This window comes from Aethalodelphis obliquidens, unplaced genomic scaffold (assembly GCF_003676395.1).
Source record: "Aethalodelphis obliquidens isolate GAN/ISIS:26980383/991018 unplaced genomic scaffold, ASM367639v1 scaffold1, whole genome shotgun sequence".
Lineage (NCBI taxonomy): Eukaryota > Metazoa > Chordata > Mammalia > Artiodactyla > Delphinidae > Aethalodelphis > Aethalodelphis obliquidens.
In genome coordinates this window covers 10505541-10519392 of record NW_020837945.1, presented here as the reverse complement: position 1 = coordinate 10519392, position 13852 = coordinate 10505541, and the positions used below count along the sequence as shown (strand labels likewise).

The 13852-nt window shown below is 47.7% G+C and overlaps 1 protein-coding gene across 1 annotated transcript in view; it reads right to left on the bottom strand.

Moving 5' to 3' along the window:
* The window catches only part of RCAN1 (regulator of calcineurin 1), a 95825-nt gene extending 82394 nt beyond the window's left edge, over nt 1–13431 (bottom strand). Inside the window, exon 1 of the mRNA XM_027100747.1 lies at nt 13075–13431. Coding sequence (XP_026956548.1) covers nt 13075–13308 — 234 coding nt within the window. The 5' untranslated portion in view covers nt 13309–13431. The remainder of the gene's footprint in view (nt 1–13074) is intronic.
* Between the last annotated feature and the right edge of the window lie 421 nt (nt 13432–13852).

The window sequence follows — 13852 nt, the reverse complement described above, 5'->3', positions numbered from 1 at the left end:
GGAGCACGGGCTCTAGGCACACGGGCTCAGTAGTTGTGGCTCGCGGGCTCTAGAGCGCGGGCTCAGTAGTTGTGGCACAGGGGCTTAGTTGCTCCGCGGCATGTGGGATCTTCCCGGACCAGGGCTCAAACCCGTGTCCCCTGCATTGGCAGGCGGTTCTTAACCACTGTGCCACAGGGAAGCCCGAGATTTATTTTTTAAAGGGTTTAGGTTTTTAATTTGTTTTCAACTTTGTAGCAACGCTCATTCATGTTAAGACATGATTTTCTAAGCATTACAGGCGATAACAAGCCATGCTAGTCTTCTGGTATAATACAGCTCTAAATGCATTCTAAATGCTCAGCAACATCTCAGCCTGTTAATTTTGTGCACACACATACACGCACACACATACACACACACACAATCACTGCCATGATTTTAAAGCTGCAGAGCCTTCTAGCCTGAGATAGTTTATGCAACTTCTGGAAGTGCCTAAAACTACTCCTGGGAAAATAAGGCTTAATATTTAATGAACTTAAAAGAGCAAGACTTTTATTTTTATGTTAGTGTTTTACTTCCACTGCTGCACAAATATTGAAGTGCCTACTATGTGGCAGGCACTGTCCTAGGCACAGGATTATAGCAGTAAGCAATACAGATACTGTAGGCTTTGCATTTTAATAATCATTTAAATAAAATTGCTAACAGTTACAAAATACTTACTACAAGCCTGGTATTATCCTTAGCCCTTTATTTATATGTTGTCTTTTCATCTTCACAACCCCACGAGGTAGGTACTTTTATTATCCCATTTTACAAAGAGACTGAAACACAGAGAAGTTAAGTTACTTGCCCAAGGTCACACAGCTAGTTGCTGGCAGAGCTGGGATTTGAATTCAGACTGACTTGGTTCAGGGGTCCACCCTCCTAACTACTGCATCTTACTGCCTTTTTAACATGCACAACTCCAAAGAAAGGTAGGTATTTGTCCACAAAGAAGGTGGGCACTCACAGGTAATATGTGCATATTCTCTTATACATTTTCACTCTCAGCTAAGCCATAAAAATGAGATAAGTAGCAAGCAAGAAGAAAACCTACAAGTAGGTTGATCTTGCCAATGTAGTCCCTGTGCGGAGAAAACAAAGGAGGAAAAGAAAGGAAATGAAATGAACAAAAATTAAATGGCTACTCAATATAAAATCTCTAGTCATATAGTCAATGACATTAAAACGAAGTCCTTGATAAAGACTAAATAAATCATTTCAGGGCATCTCCTGCCTTCAGCTTCTATCACAAACACTGTCCTGCTGTATTTAATTGTCACAGGCATCCTAGTAAGGTGAAGGACCGCCCAGCCCTTGTTTTATGATATAAAGAATGTGCTCAGAATCTCAGCCATGGCCCAGCTGCTACTGCTTCATTCCAGTCCACGAATTGAAGCACGCATCTCCATTCTGCCCTCTGCACAACTACCTCCCAACAAACGCAGGAAGTCATCCCCTCAGCATACAAGCTCTCTATCCCCATCCACCTAACCTGTGCCACCGTCTCAGGCAGGCTCGCGGTGCTGAGGACCAGGTCATTATCCTGAACATGTTGTAAATAACTGAAATACTCCGAATGTGGAGGTTACAAAGTCTCTGAAGATCCATTAATGGTATTTCCCAAATATATGTCAAGGAGATAACTGAATAACAGAGCACATTAGGGGCACTTATGAATCACTTCGAAGAAATACACAAATTCAGAACTGATTTTAAAAATGAAATCCACTCTGGAAATGCTGTGTCAGGGTCAAACAGGTGGTTGAGTTTGAAAGATATATCTTGGACTGGGCTGTTCCGGAAAGAGAGAGATAGATACAAACCAACCCTGATGTTGCCAAACGTTTGCAAGGGTCTCCAGGCCAGTTCATGAACTGTTTGTAACCCAGTGAGTTTTGCTGATGAGTGGTCTGTTTTTAGTAGTTTATACACTGCTGACCCAGACCTGAGGGTTCTCCATCACCATCCAAGATCTGCAGCTTAGGCGCAAAAGTGGTTATGAGAGCAGAGCTGAGATCTACCCGAATTCCCCCAAATCCTGACTCCAGCCCAGAAGAATACTGTCACTACATGGCTTGGGCGGCAGGTAATTCATCTGAGGACGGGTCCACCACGCGGGGCTGACAACCTCTGTAGCAGCACAAGCTTTGCCTTTTAAAAGTAATCACCATAGCAACCTAATAGCTGAAGACAGCTCAGAAAATTCCCCTTATCTCTGAAGTGAAGTGTTTGTTTCATCTGAGTGAGCTCTCTCTTTCTCTTTCTTCCTTTCTCTCTTTCTTTCCCACACCTCTTGGCTTGTGGGATCGTAGTTCCCTGACCAGGGATTGAACCCGCGCCCCCCGGCGGTGGAAGCACTGACTCCTAACCACTGGCCTGCCAGGGAATTCCCTCTTTACATTTCTTTATGCTGATCATTTGAGTCATAGTCCGAGTAAGTCACAAAAAATCAGAGCACGGGGCAGAGAATGTCACAAATGTGTACTAGGCACAGTGAAAGAGGGTCACTCTCTGAGGTGAGCACAGCGTCCCTGTTTCCTGTTCTAACCAAAGGGGGTCCCATTGCCCAGGAGCAGGGAGAGTCCCCTCCCTTGGCTTTCTGCTGGGAGAATGGAAGAGAGGGGGTGTGTCTCCGGTTTAAAGTTCCAGCTACACACTTATCATTATAATAGCTTCTTCTGCAGCACAAGGAGTGACTTCTCCCTCCGAAAACGCACGCTCTGTCTGTGATGCCTGAAATAAAGTCGAAGGCAACCACCAGACTCCATCGCAGAACTTATGTGAGGTGACCTCCCCCTGGTGGCAGGCGCTGGTGTTTGAACAGCTCTGGACTAGCTCTCGCACAGCCTCCTCTGCCCTTCCACCAGGAAGGACCATAGGTACCCTGCTCTCCAGCAGCCCCCTACCGGTGGCACAGGAGACAGTTCTGCCTGTTTCAGCTGCCGGGGCTCTAGCTGTCCTCCTCATTGCCTCATGCTCAGGATTCTTTGCACGGGGTGGGAGGTGTGGCAGGCGAGGACATCATTTCACAGGAAATTAGATGAGCAATGTAACCAGCAGGTCGGGAGAAAATTCTAGTTCTGCCAATATCTAGTGAGCTCCCCTGAGGAAATGTGGCCACTGCTCTGAGATTCCTCCTTGGAGAAGTTGAAGGCTTGAGCCTGAGGTCCTCTCTGCCACGGTTCTGTAGCTGCGCCCAGAGTCTGACGCCCAGCTGCCATGGGATTCTACGTGCTGATGAGTTTTGCAAAGGGAGCAGAAGCCTTCCACATCTATAAAATGGGCAAATATAGCATTTATCTTAGAAAGCTGTAAGAAGGATGAAATGAAATGATGTACATAAAATATTTGACAAACAGTATGTGCTAAGTAAACAGGGTGCTTCTCATGAATTGTTTTTCTTAAATTTATTAATTTTTGGCTGTGTTGGGTCTTTGTTGTTGCGCACGGGCTTTCTCTAGTTGTGGCGAGCGGCGGCTACTCTTCGTTGCGGTGCGTGGGCTTCTCATTGCGGTGGCTTCTCTTGCTGCAGAGCACGGGCTCTAGGCGCACGGGCTTCAGTAGTTGTGGCACACAGGCTCAGTAGTTGTGCCTCCCGGGCTCTAGAGCGCAGGCTCAGTAGTTGTGGTGTACGGGCTTAGTTGCCCGACGGCATGTGGGGATCTTCCCCGACCAGGGCTCGAACCCATGTCCCCTGCACTGGAAGGTGATTCTTAACCACTGCGCCACCAGGGAAGTCCCTGAATTGTTTAATTACTAACTACATATATAATTGATGACCCAAACCTAAGAGTGAAGGAGGGGACTACTAGTAACCTTCCCGGGACAACAGGCATGAAACAGATGGACAAACTGGGACATACTGTCACCGTATCAATAAGAAATAGCTGTCGGGCGATTGGGAAAAGTTCCCAATAATGGAAAAACTTAAAAAAAAAAAGTTTCACTCAACTGTTCTGGCTTTGTGAGGTCATATATTTGGCAAACCCTCAAATAGCAACTGGACAGAATCGGCGCTGGCCTCAGTTAGATGGTCTCTGACACAGGTTCCTCTCCCATGGGTGAAATTTCCAAGACCAATTGCAGACACAAGTGTAAGTGACTGAAATTTACCTCCTCTCTCCCACAAACCAGCAGACAGGCCTCCCACGGACCAGTGCAGGACAAGGCATGAGAGTGGGGATGGAGGAAACCAGAATGTCACCCCCCAAATATGCCTCTCTGACATAAAAGGTATTTGAAGCTGAATGCAATTCTGAAGCACATATGCAAGAAAGCTCTATCTTGTCCCTCTTTTCTGCTTACAGGTGGGATATAAATGCCCCTTTTAATGGAGATGACTCCAGACTCTTACAGAGGAATCTGCAAACGCACCCATCAGTTTCCTCCCACGTATTTACTTCCCCACAGTGTGCTGCCATGTGGAAGCCTGAAACTGCTTTCCTCCCTCCTGCCATTTATCTATCAATTTATTCTTTGCCGAAGAGGCTACATAAGCCAAGTTCTAAGCCTCCACGTCATGATGAGGGTTCCCCACCTGACCTGTACTGCACGCATTAATGACTTCTGTTTTTCCCTTGTGACCCACCTTTTCGTTAAAGAGCCACAGCTGAAAACCTAGAATGGACAGAGGTAAAGTTCTGTCTCCCCTGCAGGTAGGAGGCTGGGAAGCTGGATGGAAGAGAACTAGAGTCACACTAGGAAAGATTCTCTCCTTGAGTCAATTCCTACTAGAAAAGGTCTGTAAGGGAGCAAGCGCTCCACTGACAGAAGAGCTGGAAGTGACCTCGCTGAGATGATCCGGGCTCAACCCGGTCACTTCATAGATGAAGCAACTGAGGTCTGGGTGAATATCTTGCCCAAGGACGTGTGGCTTGTTATGGATCTGTTAAGCTCTTTGGTTATATTTACATAACACACACAATTTAAAAAGTGTGTGTCCTCCCTGCTGGCCTGTGAGCCTCACAAAGGGAGAGACGTGTCTGTCATTCACCAAGGGCGCCGCACCCCCTCACACTGACCTCACCGTGACTGTGGGGTAGGGCTTATTGTCCTCCTTCTGCAATGGGGGAGACCAAGCCTGGGGAGGTTGACTGACTCACCTGGGGTCCCACAGCTGGCCTTGCAACCAGCACGGTGCTCAGAACACAGGAGGCCCTCAGAAATACTTGTTGAATGAATGAATGAATGAGTGAAGTGATGGAGCTAGCGTTCAAATCCGGGTCTGCCTGACTCCAGCGCCCAGGCACTGCCTTCCGCTTGAATTCGAGAATATCATCAACAAAACGCACTCAAATAGATCTGTTAAATATAAATAAATGGCTTAGAGAATAACAGAGTTATAACTCATATGAACCTCAGTTTCCTGTGGATAAAAGCACTTTCTTCATAGAGATATCCTAGGGTTTAAATAAGCTGTGAAAGATATGAAAAATTCATGTGCATTACTGCATACGAGATGATTCCAGCACAGGTTTTGTAGTTGGCTAAAACCAGGTTTGAATCATAGGGCCAGCACTTACTGGCTATGTGATCTGGGACAGGTTACTTGGCCTCCTCTGGCCTCAGTTTCCATGTCCACAGAATGGGAATAATAGTACCTATTTCATAGAGTTCTTATAAAAAGATGAAATGATAACTGTTACACATAAAGCACTTCACATTAATGAATAGAAACTATTTTATTATCTGTAAAGTAAAGCAGAAAAGTTAACAAAAATTATAAAGGTAATAAAGTAAAACAAGCTATTGTTATGTCGCATGAAAAATATCCAAAATTAGCTTTCTGAATCAAATAACATTTTTGTCTTTTAATTCTGAATTCAGGCCAACCTCAAACACCTCTTCCTATGGTGTTAATTATGATTACACATGGGAACTTCACATTGCACCTGCTGAAATTAGTAATGAAAGGAAAAGTACTGAACCTTCTCAACATAAAAAAGCTTTAGTTTCCTGAGCTCTTGGTTCAGAAGTGTAGTGGCTGACAGCTTTTGCTATGAACCTAGCTATAAACCTATCAATGAGGTATTTTATGTTAAGCAGTAGAGTCTAAAACTGTATTCTTTATAGAGCTGAAGCTAAAAAAATCAGATGAGAAAATACCTTCATAAACATTTCTGAACATTAACTGCTCCAAGAAGTCACAAAAGTTTACAAGGAAGAAAATGTCCTAACAAATAGTAACGGTCGGTGGTCGGCAGCCTGTAAGATGGGCTCAGCGATCTCCACTTACCAGGACTCACGCCCTGGTGTAAGCCCCCCACCCCCCTGAGTGGGAGCTGCACTTACTGACTCACTTCTAATGAAGAGAATCCAGTAAAAGTGGTGGGATATCACTCTGAGATTATTAGGTCACAAGAAGACTGTGAACTGCATTCCATCTTGCATGCCCTTTCTCCCTTGCTCTGATGGAAGCCAGAGGTCTGTGTGGCTATGAATTGAGGGGGGCCTCTAGCCAACAGCCACTGAGGAACTGGGGCTCTCAGTCCAACAACCCACCAGAAATGCAATCCTGCCAAAGACCACGTGAGTCAATCTAGGAGCAGACGCTCCTTCAGTTGAGCCGTCAGATGAGACTGCAGCTGGTACTTTGCTGCAGATGTTGAGGCAGAGGCACCAGGATACGCCATCCCTGGATTCCTGACCCACAGAAACTGTGAGATAATAAATGTTTATTGTTTTGAACTACTAAGTCTTGAGTTAGTTTGTTACACAAAAGTAGATAATACACAACTTACATTATGTGTTTACTATGTCCTAGTCCCTGGGACAAGCATTTTATGTACATCATAAGGTGTTAGTACTACTGGCACCTCCATTTTACAGGTAGGGAAGTGAAGGCACGGTAGGGTAAATAGCTTCCCCAGGGTCACACTGGTGTTAGTGGTAAAGGTGTGCTTCAGATTCATACCCTTAACTATCGTGCTGCATTGCCTCCGCACGGACACACTTCAAAGGGGAATGTGAGCATTTTAAACCCAAGGAAATCTTTAGAGGTTAAAAATATAAATAAAAACACTCGACACCAACTAAATCAATAAAGGATTTCTACAGTGACTGAAATCTACATAACACGAAGCCAACCCTTTCTTCCACGTCAAAGTTTGAATTAAGGGAGTTAATATTTTCCTGATGTTCAAGTTTGAAAATGTTTCTGTTCTGCCCAAGAAGGGTAGAAGAGCTATTTTTACTTCCTACGGCCATGGTATAGCCCATCACTGCTCAGAGAATAGAGCAGAGTCACTTACTGTCTCATTAACTGTCAGCGTCCCCATGTTTGGACAGTGATTCATATTTACAAAGGAAAACATTCTGTCACAATTGAATTGTATTTCAAATGACCGGCACTCCCCCTCAGCCCTTGAAATGGGTCCTAACAATTGTGCACAGAAAACGCACACGGAGGAGTCCCCTCCCTGCTCCTACCCCCAACACACACACTGATACGTGCACAACTGCAATCACTGTAACAGGAGTGATGCATTCACAGAACAGGGCAAATAGGCCCCTCAGTGGCATGTATGCAAAAGAGGAGACTGTGCCATCTGATGACATTTTTAGAAAGGAAAGAAGGAAAGAATAGAGCCTGAAATATAAACACTGGAATCAAACAGCCTCTGCTTTAGCTATTCTATCACAAAGCCTATTTTTTTTTTCTTTTTCTTTTTTTGGCTCCCTTATGTAATTGTCTTGGGAGTTGCTGGCAATAACGTCGAAAGCTATTGCTACTGAAGAAGAAATGCTTTGAGCAATGGATGGTGCTGAAAAGGGGACGAAACCCTTGTTAGGGAGGGAAGTGGAGAGGAGAGATCAAAAGAACCTCACGGATGTTAAAAAAATATATATACATATGTAGATAGATAGATAGATTTAAGAGTCAGAAATTCTAAAATTAGGGAAATAGTGGATAACTTCTAAAGTAAACTTTGCACATATATAATATGCAGGTTTTTGTTTTTTTAAACTTACAACATTCTGAACTTTCCCAAATAAATGAAACCATACCATATTGGGTTTAACCTCCTCCACACTTGAGGAGGTTTCAGGGGACATTTTATGCTTAATTTAAGTCTCAGAAACCACATGCCTGTGACACTAGGATGAAAAGTGAAAATGGCCTAGGAAGGCGGGGATGTTACACTGTAATAGAACCCCCAACTGTTACCATCCTGCTGGAATGTCACATTTTACAACACACTGTGATGGGAACAAGCATACACGGCCAAGCATATACAACCACACAGGCGGAAACGATGCATCTCAGCTGTCCCACCTTGGAGCTTCAAACATTTCAATCATCAAATTGCTACTGAGTGATATCTTGTCTACCGAAATACACGCTTTGGGGGGACGAGCCCGGGATCTGACGTCTGGTGGAGAGCAAGCAGCAGCACGAGAGGATGTGTACAAAAGCCCCGAGGCGACCCCACGTTCAGGTATGTGTTCTTATCTCGTGTGTCACCCGCCCAAAGGCTGGGCTCTCAGGCTGACAGCCGGTCATTCTGCTTTCCAGCCACAAGGTCAAACGGCACTTAGGAGAAGGGAGGCTCCCGACTAGGGGCCTGACTCCCATTTTGGACTAGAGGAAATCAAGGCACAGATCTGGCTGAAAGCGGAACCAATGATCAATTATTCAATAATCCTTTCATGATACAACAATGACTCTGGTCAGGCTAGACCCCTTCTGGCTAGACAATGGTCCGCAACCTTGGCTCCCAATCAGACTCACCCTGGGGAGCGTTCCAGGTGGTTCCCAGCCCCTGAGACTGGAATTGGTCTGCAGAGGCCTGGGCATGAGAGTTTCTCAGGGGTCTTCACTGATACAAAGAATTTAAGGACACCCCTCAACCACCTTTCATGCCTTATCAGAATATTTCATGTTTTGAAAAGAAAGCAGAGCTGTCAATCAAATATACATTCAGGTCTCAGACAACAGAAAAATGGCATTCGTTTCCATTACTCTATGAAATTATATCTACTGCCTGGAAACTAACAATATTATTTGAGAACTCTAACTTTCTGGTTAGCTTGGGGACAACTGAAGGAGCCTTTATTCTAGGGAACCAACGAACCACTGCCAACAATCCAAAGCACATGTAATTACCGGTTCAAAGCACTGCTTTGCTTTCTCAGTAAAAAGAAAAAATGTTCACAAAAAGTACAGTAATGGAATATGCTAAGCAAATATCTGTACAACCAAAAATAACCTTATTTCAATAAAATTTTTCATTCATTTGTAATGGTGTGAATCTCTCTAATAATATTGCTTGAAATTAATGACGATACAGTTTCAGTTATTTTTTGGATAAACATTTAATGAACATGTTAATTATAAATTATTTATAATAATTTGATGATCCAGCTAACAAAAACAAATTTTACATATCAGATCCAACTGTTACAGTTAGAAAACGGGCTTCCAATATAAATTCCCAAATGAATTGGCAGTTCAGGTCAATTTCTTTCTTTACTTTACAATTAAGGTTAGAGACTGGTATGAACACACGTAAAGAACACTGACATAGCCTTTTTCCTTCACACCATCTGCCACCATCTGGATGTTTGTGTTTCCCCCAAATTCATACATTGATGTCCTCACCCCCAAAGGTGATGGTATTAGCTGTTGGGAGGTGATTAGGGATCATGAGGATGAAGCCCTCATGATGGGATTAGCGCACTTATAAAAGAGACCCCATCCCTTCCACCATGGGAGGACACAGCGAGAAGTCTGCAACCCAGAAGAGGGCCCTCACCCAGCCATGCTGGCCACCAGAACTGTGAGAAATAAATTTCTATTTTTATAAGCCACCCAATCTGTGGCATTTTGTTACAGTAGCCCTAACAGGTTAAGACACCATCACTCACCCAGATGATCCTCCAACAGACTGGTTAAAGAGAGGATGTGGCCACACCACCAGCACAGGGACTTTTGTTGGCAATGCAGTCAATGGTCTGCCGACTCAAGGGTCAGATACCACTGACCTGAAGTAGAATCATGTTTTCATTACACCACCCAAAGGTGACACTCCAGCTTTAATAAGAATGGCCTTCAAAATAATAAGGCCGTCAGACTGAAATCTCAGAAGCCACATCTTCCCACCTGGAGGAATGGTTTCACCTAAATGAGAAATTTATCTTTCTACTGGAAGGCTTACCAACGGTCTCTGCAGGACCCTGGAGATGGGCAACCAAGGCACGGAGCTCCCCCTGTCCACATTCTGAGGCTCCTGACCCCCAAATGGAAAGGATAGGCACTGTCTCCCACGTCTCCACCCTAGTCCAGACACCCTCACAGCTCCCCTGACAACCAAAGTCAAGAGCCTCCTAAGGGGCCTCTTTGCTTCCTCTCCTGCCCACCCAACCTCCTTCCCCCAAAGACATTCTCCACCTAGCTTTGCAACTAGAACAGGATCCGAACCCCTCCCAGGGCCTCCAGGCTCCCGTGGAACCGTTCCCCGGCTGCGTCAACCTCGGCCACCACCACTGCCCTCACTGGGCCCTCTGCACACACTCGTTCATCCCTGCACTGGAACTTCTGTATTCACTATTCCCTCTGCCTGGACACCGGCCACACAAAATCTACATGAGGAGCTTCTTCCTGCCAGGCAAGTCCAAGCTGTGCAGAGTGGCCTTCCGGGGCCACTCAGTCTAAAGCGGCCGCATGCTGACCCTCTCCGCACGTCCTCTTTACCTGCACTGATCCCAGAGCCATTCTCTGCTCTCTCCACTCTTCTCTGGGCCCTGGAAGGCTGACCCACCTACGGACTGCATTGGTTGGACTCCCTGGCCTCCTGGCTGCCAGCTGGGCTCTGCCAACGAGATCAGAAAGCTGGGGCAAGCTGGGGTATTTCTTACCTGCAACTCGCGGCTTCAGCATCTCAATTCCATCCCTCCACGTCTGTAGCTCCTGCCAAGAGGCTCCTTTCCTAGGGTTCCAGCAATACGACTTCCTCCCAACACTCCCTCTGACTCCCTCAGTCCTGCCCCAGTTAACCAGTTCTTGGTTACCATAGGGTCCCTGTTAGGCCCTTACTGATACCGTAGGGTCCCTGTTAGGCCCTGACTGATACCATAGGGTCCCTGTTAGGCCCTGACGATATCACTGGGTTCCTGTTAGGCCCTGACTGATACCACCCAGTCCCTCTCCTCTCCCTGGTCACTCCCGATCACATCATCCTGGGTATGTCCTGCACTGCACTGACCACCATCTGAAATCACCTTGTTCACTTACTTTTTTTGACTGTCTATCTCTTCCTCAACTGCTAGTACATAAGCAGGAAGCTCACTGTGTTCACCACTCTATCCACTGGGCCTAAAACAGTACCTGGAACATAGTAAGCATTCGATAAACAGCAAAAGAATAAATGAAAGAGTGAATGAGTGAATGAACGCTAGCCCATTGTCTCTGCTCAAAACAGCACCTTGTAAGCCTGTCCCTGATCATTTTATGTAAAACAGCAATCTTCCCCTTCCCCCCCATCTTCCAAGGCCAACTTTTTCCTATAGCACCAACACCTCTTAACAAATCTGCTATCTATTTGTTTACTGTCTGTTTCCCCCAACAAAAATGCCAGCCCTGAAAGCAGGAATGCTATTTTATTCACTGCTGTGCCCTCAGAGCCTAGAACAGTGCCCGGCTCACAGCAGAATCTCCACACATATTTGTTAACATGAAGAGCTACCAAAGGGGGCAACATTTCAGACAAAGCAATTTCAGGATGGTCCCCAACACTGGGAAGACCGTAAAACTATGAATTGCTAGGCAAACAAGCAGCATCTTACATGATCTGATCTTGTTTCTTTAGCATGAGAGCCTAGGACCCTTAAGAAAGAGACTTGATATGCTGTTAGACCTTAGCCTCAAGAAGAGAAAAGGCTGGAGAGTAAAATGAGTGAGACCCTGTATTTGTGCCAATAGTTCCTTTAGAAAGCACGCATGGAACCTCATCTAAGCACACAGCCCCTGTAAATCCTGAGAGTAGATGAGCCTATACATTATAAATAAATGGGTCTTAAGCACACCATTCTCTGTTCCACAGTGGTGTTCCTCTTGGCAGCCACCCTGACTACAGTTCATTGACAGTATGCAGACTCAGAGCCAAGCACTGAAAGCAGCACTTTCTTTGACAGCTGCTCTCCTAATGGGGCATCTCTCTCAAAGACAGGCTTTATTCTGCAACGCCTACGTTGTCCAAATTTTATTCTGCACACTAATTGCAGATTCCAAATAAATTCCTCCTTCCCACCGCCCTTGGTTAGTCATACCTGCCCCCTCTCTCTCCAACATGTCTAAACCCTGGGGATGTAGAGGAAAAAAAAAAAAATCCAACTCTCCCTGTACTGAGTGTCTCCTGTCACCCCTTCAGGGAGCAAGATTCCAGACTAAATATCCTAAAGGCCTAGAAAATGGGCCCCTTCCCCCCAACACCATTCCACCAAAACTGGCCAAGTGCAAGATAATGAGCAACCGCGGATCCTCACCCAAACATTGGCTTTGCTTCCAGGCGTGCAGATTGAGAATGCCGAGACGCCGTCCTGTTTGTAACACTGAATCACGTCGCCGCTCAACGTCTGTTTCCTCCTCCCCATAAATGAGGCGACCCCCTCCTCAAAGGAGTAAGTGCCCGGCACGGTCCAAGCCCCCAGGTGACGATACGAGCTCCCCGGCCGCTCGGGGAGCTAATTCATCCTCCGATTGTCTCCTACTACGTCGCCCCCCTCCCCACCCGAGTTAACACCCGGGGACTGGAGCGTCGCTAGGAGGGGGTTACTAGCCCAGGTGAAAGGCTAGCCCCTTGGCGCGCAGCGCGCGGCCCGGCAGGTGCTGGGGACCTGGGACCTCGGGGAGCGCGCCCCCACCCCAACCGGGACAGAGGGGACCGCGTCAGGGCGGCCGGGGACGTCGCCGCGTCCCCGGGGGTGGCCTCCCGCCCCGCCGGCGGCCCGGCTGGAGAGGCTGCCCCGGGCCGGCAGGACCTCGGCGCTGCCTCCTCCCGGCAACAAGTGTCCGCCCTCCGCCCGACGGCCGCCCCGCCCGGCCCTCACCCGGCACAGGCCGTCCACGAACACGCGCGGGTCCAGGTGGCAGGCGATGGTGGCGCTGGGCAGGTCCTGCAGGTCCACCTCCTCCATCTCGCAGTCGATGAAGCTCCAGTCGCCGCCGCCCTCGTCTGCCTCGGCAGCCCCCGAGAACGGCGCGAAGGGCCGCAGCGTCACCCCGGGCTGCGCTCGCGCCTCGGCCGCCGCCCCGAGCCGGGGCCCGGCCAAACCGTCCTCCATCCCCGCGGCCGTGCGCCCCCGCCGGCTGTGCCGGGCTCGCGCGGGATCCTCGCGCTCTGCCGTCCGCCGACTGGGCGGTTAACCTCCTCGGGCTTGCGTCGCACCGGGCTGCGGTCACCACGGCTCCCGGAGACGCGGCCTCGGAGTGCCGGCCCCGCCCGCCGCCGTTCCGCTCCGCGCCTGGCCCGCCCGGCAACGGGGGCGGAGCTCCGGCGGAATTAGACATGGGCCCTTTAAGGCCGGCCCACGTGGGTCATCTTCCCCCGCCGTCCGGAAGAGAAAGCGAATAGAGGATCGGGATTCTTCTCACATGATCCTCATTCTGCCGCCCTCAGCCTGAGGCCTCAGAGCGGCCATGTTGGTTAGGGGCAAAGGTCTCTTCAGCCAGTTCCGCTTTTCTGACATCCGATGCCAGTTGAAGGCGCCAGGCAGTGTCTTGGGCGCAGGGTTAATAGCTGGAGAATCAGCGCTTCTGTGGTTCCCATGGGTGACGTTTTTGAGGCACATAGGCCAACTTTGGGGGATTTAAACGAGATATAGTCCT